The sequence below is a fragment of the Mus musculus genome, chromosome 13 (assembly GCF_000001635.26).
Source record: "Mus musculus strain C57BL/6J chromosome 13, GRCm38.p6 C57BL/6J".
Classification (NCBI taxonomy): domain Eukaryota; kingdom Metazoa; phylum Chordata; class Mammalia; order Rodentia; family Muridae; genus Mus; species Mus musculus.
In genome coordinates this window covers 53,140,537-53,150,067 of record NC_000079.6, presented here as the reverse complement: position 1 = coordinate 53,150,067, position 9,531 = coordinate 53,140,537, and the positions used below count along the sequence as shown (strand labels likewise).

Below are 9,531 nucleotides of genomic sequence, written 5' to 3'. Positions count from 1 at the left end.
ACAGAACACCTGAACCTTCTCACATCCAAGTCCCAGGGCTGTGTGTGTGTCTCGTGTCTCTCTCTCTCTCTCTCTCTCTCTCTCTCTCTCTCTCTGTGTGTGTGTGTGTATGTGTGTGTGTGTGTGTGTGTGTGTGTGTGTGTGTGTGTGTGTAGGGGAGTGTTTGTATCAGCATACCAGATCACTCACCTAGTTCTCTAATCATATTGTATCATGTGGATGATACGTTAGTTTACTTAGAAGTCCTCATTGACTTAGCACATGAGGACAGAAGGAACAAGAAACAAACCCTAGTGTACGGCAGAAAACACTCCCTGTGAGATGCTACCCTTGAGTGTCAAGCGTGACTTTGCTCTCACGTGCCAGCAACCACACTGCAGGTGACATCCACTCCGGAATATGCCTTGGTCTCTCCATCCAAAGTTAACCAAGAGGAAGCGGGACTTCCCCACCAGTAGCACTGGGCACGAGGCTGTCATTTTGGTTCAGGGTGGATACTTATTTGACTGCTTCACACTGTTTGTGGGTTTCTGGGTAGTCAGTAACTTTTATGCTTCTCTCACTGTGTGTGTACACAGCGCCAGTATGTTTGATTCTACGTGGCCTCTCTACGCCTACATGGTGCTGAGTGATAGCCTGTGGAGCATGCCAGTTTGAAACATCAAGCTGAAGTGCCTTTCTCAGGCAGACATTTGTTAGCAGCCTTGCACAGCCCCTGCTTTTGCCTTTTTGAAAAATTGTGCCTGTGCTAATGCATACCCGTTTGTGGGTGCCTTATGTGGAAGCCAGTGACCATACCTTGACCATCTACCTTAATGCTTATGATGGGGTCTCTCACTGGCCTGGAACTCCCCAAATAGACAAAGGTGGGTGGCCAGCAAGCCCCAGGGACATGCTGTCTCCATTACTCCAGCACTGAGATTATAAGTATTCTGTTTGTTCAATAGGCAAAGTAGCCACAGGACATTGGCTTCTGGGAATGGATTTTTTTTTAAAGTGTGGATTCTGTGGATTGAGTTCTGCTGAACAGATAAAGTGCTTACTGCTCCATCTCTCCAGCTGCCACATCTTGGCTTTAATGACAACTTCTTCCCTAACTCAGCACTTGCTGGGCTCCAGCTATTCTGAGATCAGAGTGCCTGCTGTTGGTCCAGGGAGGTCCATCTGATTGCCCGGGAATAAGTAGGGCTTGGGAGAGGTTTAAAGAATTAAAACATTAGTTTCCAACTAATATTTTATGAAAAGTGGTGTAGTGAGTTTAACCAGGAAGGATGGGAAAACAGAATTAGAAAATGAGAGCAGTTAGACTTAAGCCTGCTATGCAGGTGGGGAGGAGACAGAGGCCAAGGGCACCACAGTTGGACATGGATTTTTGGGAACCCCGTGGCGTGGAGGCCACTGTGCAAACAGAGATACTCGAACCAGCTTAGAACCAGCGTAGAGACCTGTGCATTCAAGAGTAAGTGAGCTGAAGAACCTGGTCCCTGGCTGTGCCCCCAAATCACAGCTGGACCTTTAGTTCACCAGGCAAGACTTCCTCTGAGGAAGTCTCTGAAGTGAGGCTGTTTGGGTAATTCTTGGCTCCTATACTAACCAGAAGTCACCCGATACCGAATTGTAAACTTTGATATTTTAATAGTGTGTTGTTGTTATTGCTGTTGCTGTGATAAAACACCATGGCTAAATGCATCTCAAGGAAGAATGAGTTTATTTGGGCTCATGGTTCCAGGAGAGACTAGAATGGCAGGGAGGTGGGGTACAGGAGGGCGTGACAACAGGCAGCTAGAGCAGGAAGCCAAGCAATCACAACTTTCACTACCAAAATGAAGCGTATAAAGCAATCTGGAAATGGAACAAGGCTCTCAAAGCCTGTCTATTCCCGGTGGCATACTTCTGACATACTTCCTTCAGCTAGGCTGCCTCCCAAAGGTTCCGTGACCTTCCTAAACAGCACTGCCTGCTGGACACCAAGTGTTCAGACATTTCTCATTCTAAGCATCACCGGGAATGAGGGTGGGGGGATCTTGAATTGGGCTCAGTGTGCATAAAGTGAAAGGAGCCATTTTTACCATTCAGATGACAGTGTCGTAGGGTTGGCGATGTTCAGGGCCATGCTGACATTTTCTTCCCCCTCAGTTGACACTGTGTCTCTACCAAATCCTGGCTCCCCATCTCTGTCACATCAGAGCATTCTTCCTTGTCTCTGTGACTCTAGCAACTCTAGGGACCTCAGATGAGCACAGTCACACTTGATTTGCTGTTTTGTGCCCAGCCTGTCCAACTTACAACAGTGTCCTCAGGGATCGCCGTATAAACAGCTCCCCCTTTTTAGATGGGTATGTTGGCCAGTCTTTTGGTGTTTTACATCAAGCTCTGAGTGGAAGGTGTTGGTCACCCCAAACTTCATAGTGCCTTACCCTCAGCCGGCAGGACCCCCTTGAAGCCTGGGCCCTGGGTGAAGGCTGGAAGAAAATATGATTGGTTAGGTGGCTGTTGGAAATTGGGAGGCGGGCATGTGAGAGCTTCTTGGTTTGGTAGTGCACCCGCCCCTCCCCCAACTGAATGACAGTGAGCCCCTTAATGTCCATATATGGAGATGTGTCCAAATCCACACTTGTTTTCCCCATTCCAATGCAGTGGGTGGCTATTCCACCTGACATATTCTGTGCTCTCTCGGTAGATGGCTGTCCTCTCAGAGGTAGTATTCAGCTATCCTTGTAAAGAACACATTTCGGTCATTCACAGCTGTAAGACCATCACATCAGGCAGGTCTGGGGATGTGGGGGATGAGTTGCTTAAGAAAGTTCTAATTCCCAGAGCCTGATGTGGTGACACATACCAGTCCTCCTACCTGGGAAGTAGAGGCAGGAGGATCAGTTCAAGGTCGTCTTTGGTTACATAGTGAGTTTGAGGCCAGCCTGGGCTCTATGAGGGAGACAAAAGGTGTGTGTGTGTGTGTGTGTGTGTGTGTGTGTGTGTGTGTGTGTGTTTGTGTTGTTCTGCATTTTTCTCTTAATGACCTAGAACTTCCATCCATCTTAGCTCAGAATCCTTCATCTTGGAAACCGGTTCTCTCTTTTCTCTGTCTTTTTTTTTTTTTTCCTTGTTCCCTCTCCTGTTCCTCTCCTGCCTGGTGACATAGAGGGCTTCTTTCCCAAGTGCTGCTGGTCTGTGCTGTTTTGGAGATAAATTAAAAAGCCACTTTTTATCACATCATGAAATCAGATTCTATGAAAGCCAATAGCTATTGCCATAGCGTCGTCTTCCAACGTATTTGCTGATGCCGGGCAAGCTTGCTCTGACAGCATCTGCCCCAGTAAAAGCCACGTCTCATGTGTGTGTGCTCTTGCTTTCAGGTGAAGTGGAAGATTCGGAGGCAATCGACACCTTGGGACAACCTGATGGACCGGACAGCCCACTTCCCACTCTGAAAGGTAAGATAGAAAAAGAGCTGCTGTTATGATCACTACAGAAAATCATGGGGTGGATGCTTTGCCCTTGTCCCTGGGGGCTGGACCTGCCCGATCAAGTGGATGATGGGGGTCCCCTGGTCTGTGGCTGGTCCATTGCTGGACATGTGAGATTTGTACACGAAGTCTTTTTTCTACCCCCAGGAAAGACTTTGGGAGTTGATGAGGCTTATTGGAAGCCAGCAGAGAAGCTGTGGGCAATGTAGCCAGTTGGGGAGGAAAGGGCCTTGGGCTTTCTGAGGTTCTGAGAAATGCCTTGGTGGCCAGCCTTGCATCTTGGACCTTTGTTAAACACCTGCTGATAACTATCTCCCACCCCCATATTTATTCCTCTCAATGAAATAGCCGCGTGGTGGTGTCTCAGAGGATGACACTGTTCTATGCTGTCATCTGAAGGAGAGTTCTGTGTCCCCTTGTGGTGGCTCCTATGGTGGCTTCTGGGTGTCCTGGAAGTTTTCTGTAGGCACGTTGCTCACCTACCATATCTTATAGGCGTTATGGGTGTACCTTATTGACAGAACAAGAGAGACCAAATGGTCTACTTCCTTGAAGAAGCAGTACATTCTTTTCAGAAATAACCCCCCCCCTCCAATTATTGCTGTCAATATACTTCTTGATGTGGGCCATCCACTGGAATATTCTTCATTCTCTAGGACTGTTTTCTAACTGGGCAAGCAAGAAAAAGTTTGATTAGAGGTCTCATATAGAGAAGCTTAGGGAATGAGCTGTGAGCCTCATTTGTAGGGGAGTGTAGTGTTTCTGCTGATACCATCTTCCATCTGGTTCACATCTATTAGCCAGGCAGAAGCTCCAACCTGCCAGACAGAACGTTTATTAACACAGCAAGTCCTGCAACACCATACAGATGCCTGGGGAACGGGCAGGACAGGTGGTGCCACCTGTCCTCCATCTGTCCTCAGCAAGCATGGAGGGCCATGCGAAGGAATGGTTTTAGCATCAGAATAAGTCACCATCACACTTTTAACTGTGAAGCTGCCCCATCAAAGAGGGTGAGGGCACTGTCAGGAGGAGCCTTGTGGCCACAAGCTAGGACCACTCCTTGATGCCAGGCCCTTTCCACTCAGGGTGGGAGCAAAATTGAACAAAACCCATGCAGATCAATATTCAGAGCCATTGCCGACTACCGCTGCGAGACCTGCTATGGAGGAACAAGGAGACCAGACATGACGGATACAAGCTATGATGTTCAGCTGCAGGTTCTTGTGTGTGTGAGTGTGTTGGACATAGTGTTCACCTGGGTGTGCACTTTTGTGTGCAGTTGCTCGTGGAGGCTGGAGGTCAGCCTCAGCTCCTCTGTGGCTTTCCATTTTGATTTTTGACAAGCAGTGTCCTGTGGATCCTGGAGGTAGCCAGCATGGATAGGCGAGCCCTAGAGGTGTTCTCTCGCCACTTCTCTAGAGTATGGATAACAGCTGTGTGCATTGTGTGTGGGTTCTGGGGATAGAAATTAGGTCCTTCTGCTTCTCTAGGAGGAGCTTTACCAGCTGAGCATCTCCCCACTTCCACCTCCGAGAACTAGTTTACGCTACAGAATGTGTAGACCGATCGTTAGTTTCTGACCTTGTCATGGGCTAGGGCGACACTAGTTAAGAGTTGCCTGACTTACAACTTGGGCCCTGGTGCTGCCCACCAGCAGGTGATTCTTGACAAGGAACATTGAGGAAAGTCTCTGCCTGGTAGACAGAACTGTCCCCAGAACAATGGAATTTCAGTTGGGTGGAGTGACCATAGCCCCCCTGTCTTTCTGCTGTAACCTCAGGTGACATAGACCACAGTACTTCGTCTTTGCTGGGGCCCAACCCATGCTGCAATAGGCTATTCATATCTGTCTGTCTGGCCCTCTGAATGTGCGCCTGTCCCTTTAAGAGGTGGTGGGTGTCAACTGTTTGCAGGTCTGTCTTCCCTCCACATTCCTTCTTCTTCATCTTCAGATCTTCAGGCTCTATGTTGAGTAACCTAATATGTGGAAAGCTAAATGAAGCTTGTAACAGAGCTTCACATATTGGGACATAGCCTATCGAGGCAGAGATACAATCTCTGAGTTCTGGATGTTCAAAATTCAGATGTCAGCAGGAGTGGCCCCTTCTGAGGCTTAGAGGTACCTCTGTCCGTCATCTCCCTGAACTTTGGGAGTTTCAGGTGGCCTTTGGCATCCCTTGGCACTTCTTGTCTTAGGGTGACATTGTTCAGGCTTCTGACACTTTTCCTGTATTTGTTTGTCCATATTCACACCTGCTTTGCAGGACCCTGGCCAGTGCTTTTGAGCCCACTCTGCTTGTCTTAAGTTGAAAAGATACCCAATGAACCCAAGTCAGAGAAGACCACACCCACCGTTACCTGGCTTCAGAGCTCAGCGTTAAGATTTGGGGAATGGATTCAGGCTATAGTTAAGATGAAGAGTGTTTTCCCAGCATTCACTGAGTCCTGAGTTTGAACTTCCGGATTGCATAAATTGGATAGGGGGGTTTCATAGCTGTAATCCCAGCATTTGGGAGGTAGAGGCAAGAGGAGCAGAAATTCAAGACCGTTCTTAGCAACATACGTGATTCATGCCTGCACTAGGGACTCACTCTTCTGTGTAAAATACATACTGCACACAAACACACACACACACACACACACACACACACACACAAGCTGAGTGAAAGAATGAATAAATAAGTAAAACACCAGCCAAACACCATTGAGTGGCCTCTGTCGCTCAGGTTCCTCTGTGTGTGTGTGTGTGTGTGTGTGTGTGTGTGTGTGTGTGTGTGTGTGTGTAAGAGGAGAGAGAGAGTATGCCTGCTTACATGTTTTCGCATGCATACCTATGCAGAAGCACTTGTGGGGATCATACATGCACATGTAAGTGTATGCGTGTAGAACCCAGAGAAAAGTTCAGTGTCTGTCCCTCAGATATCATTTTCCTTGTTTTTTCTTTTTTGAGACAGTCTCGCTTTCTCCTGGATATTACTGGCTTGGCTGGGCTGGCTAGGAGCGAGCCCCAGGAACCAGCCAGTGCTTGGATTGCAAACACATACCTCTACACCTCGTACTAGGGGTTTGGCTGGAACTCGGCCTCTTGCTTTCAGAGCAAGCACTTCACTGACGAAGCTCTCTCATGCCCTCCACACCCCCAACATCGTTTGTCTTCTTATTTTCCCCAGGGTCTTTCATTCTCTCCTCTTTCCCCCATTTTCAGCAGTGGCTCTGTGCACGCTGCACAGGGAAGCCTGAACCCAGGCCCCTGCTCTGGCCTCTGGCTGGTTTATTGACCTGTAAATATTTTCCTCTGAAGTTGGCAGCTTTACCTCCCTCCTGCGACCCTCAGGGTCTCCTTTTCACTTGCCCCCTCCAGGAAATTGTCTGTTTTGTTTCCCACCAATCGAAACCCCATGACCTTGTGACCCCAGGCACAGAAGGCTTTCTTTATTTCCTTTCCTACACAGGGTTGCCCTGATCAGGAAGCCAGTTGGGGGAGGTGGCGGGGGTGGGGTGGGGTGGGGGGGTGGTCCTAAGTCATTTGACAACATGGGTGACCGTCTGGATACTTGATTGGGCTATAAAAATCATTAATCATTGATCTGTGTGCAGCTGGGCAGATGGGTGCCGTTTTCTGGCGATGGGAGTCTCCTTTAGTCTCTGGGATCTCTTAATGTCTGGACTCAGCCCCTGCACAGAGCTGACCAGGCTGCTGCAGAGATGAAGCTCCTTGCATGGGCAGGTAAGGTTGTCTCATGCAGAAGGGGAACTCATATGGAAGAATTGAAGTGGGGAATTTCTCTTCCTATCCATGCCATCGAAGGCCTGTGCTAGCCAGGTCTTCAATGAAATTCTCCATCAGTGCTGCCTGGGTACTTATAACCTGATCAGTTGTCTACAGGTTTTGAGGCTGCTCAAAGCAATGTCTGCAAGCTAACGGAGAGCTTAGAAAGTGATCTGCGTGAGCCTTATATTTCGCTGAGAGGTTAACTGGCCGGCTGCAGATTCAACCCCAAGGGGGAAGGGGTTTGGTGCACAGTCTCCAGGGAACTTGCTCTCTAGCCTGCTTTCAGGTTTGGCCTCAGGAGAATCGATGATGGAGAGAATGGTGTGCCAAGCTCACTTGGCAGCTGTCTCGGGTCAGCGACATGCACGTGCTTGGTAAAAATATTAGGAAACGCCGTAAATGCTTTGGCAAACATACCAGCAAAATGGAGCGATGCCCAGGAGCCAGAAAGAGAAAGGAAGGGATTGAAAGGAACAGCCCAGGTCTGCCAGGGCAGGGCTGTTCTAAGCAGCTCTCTACATTTGCAGCCTTGGAGAACAATCTGACCTTCCTGGTTCCTCATGTTCAAGAGTCCCATGAAAGGGAATTGAATTCTGGGTACCCGTTGAAGAGTAGGGTGGCCCTGAGGCCATGCTGCAGACTTGATAAGTCTGTGGATTTCAGAACAGACACCAGTAGGACGTAGGTGTCCTAGCCAAAGAGCAGTTAGAAATGTTGAAGGCAAACCATTTGGAGTGGAACAACTGCAGAAAGTAGACACCGCGGAGGAGAGTGCCCAGGGTTAGAAGATCCAGATGGAGAATAAGTGCTTCAGTGTCTCCTTCTAGAACTAGGAACTGGATAGCGCAGGATTCCCTCCAAGGAGAGGTGATGGGCCAGGATAAAAAAATCAAGTGAGCTTTTAATAAAATAAAGGAATGTCCATGTGTCTTAGGTACGATTTTACTGCTGTGAACAGACACCATGACCAAGGCAAGTCTTATAAGGACAACATTTAATTGGGGCTGGCTTACGGGTTCAGAGGTTCAGTCCATTATCATCAAGGCTGGAGCATGGCAGCATCCAGAGGCATGGTGCAGGAGGAACTGAGAGTTCTACATCTTCATCGGAAGGCTCCTAGGAGAATACTGACCTCCAGGCAGCTAGGATGAGGGCCTTAAAGCCCATGCCCACAGTGACACACCTACTCCAACCAGGTTGCACCTCTTGATAGTGTCACTCCCTGAGCCAAGCATATTCAAACCACGACATTCCACTCCTTGGCCCCCATAGGCTTGTTTAAACACATGAGTCTATGGAACCCATATCTAGCCATAGCAAAAAGTACCGTTAGTGCAACTTCCAAAGTCCCCATAGTCTATAGCAATATCAACAATGTTCAAAGTCCAAAGTGTCTTGTGAGATCTGTCCAATCACTTAACTGTAATCCCCAAATCAAGACAGACACCAGCTGGACAGACTCCAAACTCTGCATCTCCATGTCTAATGTCAAAGCAGTTTTCAGATCTCTAACTGCTTTTTGATCTTTGTTGACTACAGCAAACTTCTTTTCCTGGGCTGGTTCCACTCCCTGTTGGTAGCAGCTTTCCTCAGGAGATATCCTATGGCTTTGGCATCTCAAAAATTTTGGAGTCTCCAAGGCAACTTCAATGTTACAGCTTCTTGTTTCAATGTCAGGGATCTACACATGATATTCTGGCCTTCTCCAAAGGGCTGGCGTTACTTTTCCAGCTCTGCCCTCTGTGCCACTTTAAACTCAGGTTGATCCAATCTGCTGCTGCTGCTGTTCTTGGTGATCATCCCATGGAACTGGCATCTCCAATACACTGAGGTCTTCTGCTGCAACTATGCTTTACCACTAGCCTCTCATAGGCTCTCTTCATGGTGCCAAGCCTCAACTTCTTTTCAAGATCCCTTCAGTCTTGGGCTGTCAACTACAACTGAGGCTGCACCTTCACCAATGGCCTTCCATGGCCTCTCATAGTTGCAAGCCTCAGCTGTTCTTCATGACCCCTTCAGCCTTCAAAACCAGTACCTCCTGGGTGATTCTTACATATTACCAAGTACAGCTGCAGCACGAGTTACAACCTTGGCTCTCTCTGGAACACAGCTTCTCTGTGCTCTCAGAAAACACTTCCCTGAAGATTTCACCTCAGTGGTACTGATCTCTTCTAAATCGCCGCTAGCCAGCATCAATTGTCCCAGTAGTTCCTTCTATTTTTCACTCTATAGCCAGAGCTCCCTTATTCTGATTACCAGCTTTCTGTTTTCCAACTCCCTCACTGCTCA

At 48.3% G+C, this 9,531-nt stretch overlaps 1 protein-coding gene across 1 annotated transcript in view; it reads left to right on the top strand.

Moving 5' to 3' along the window:
* The window catches only part of Ror2 (receptor tyrosine kinase-like orphan receptor 2), a 176,808-nt gene that overhangs the window by 136,057 nt on the left and 31,220 nt on the right, over positions 1-9,531 (top strand). The window contains 1 exon segment of the mRNA NM_013846.4: positions 3,357-3,434. Coding sequence (NP_038874.3) covers positions 3,357-3,434 — 78 coding nt within the window.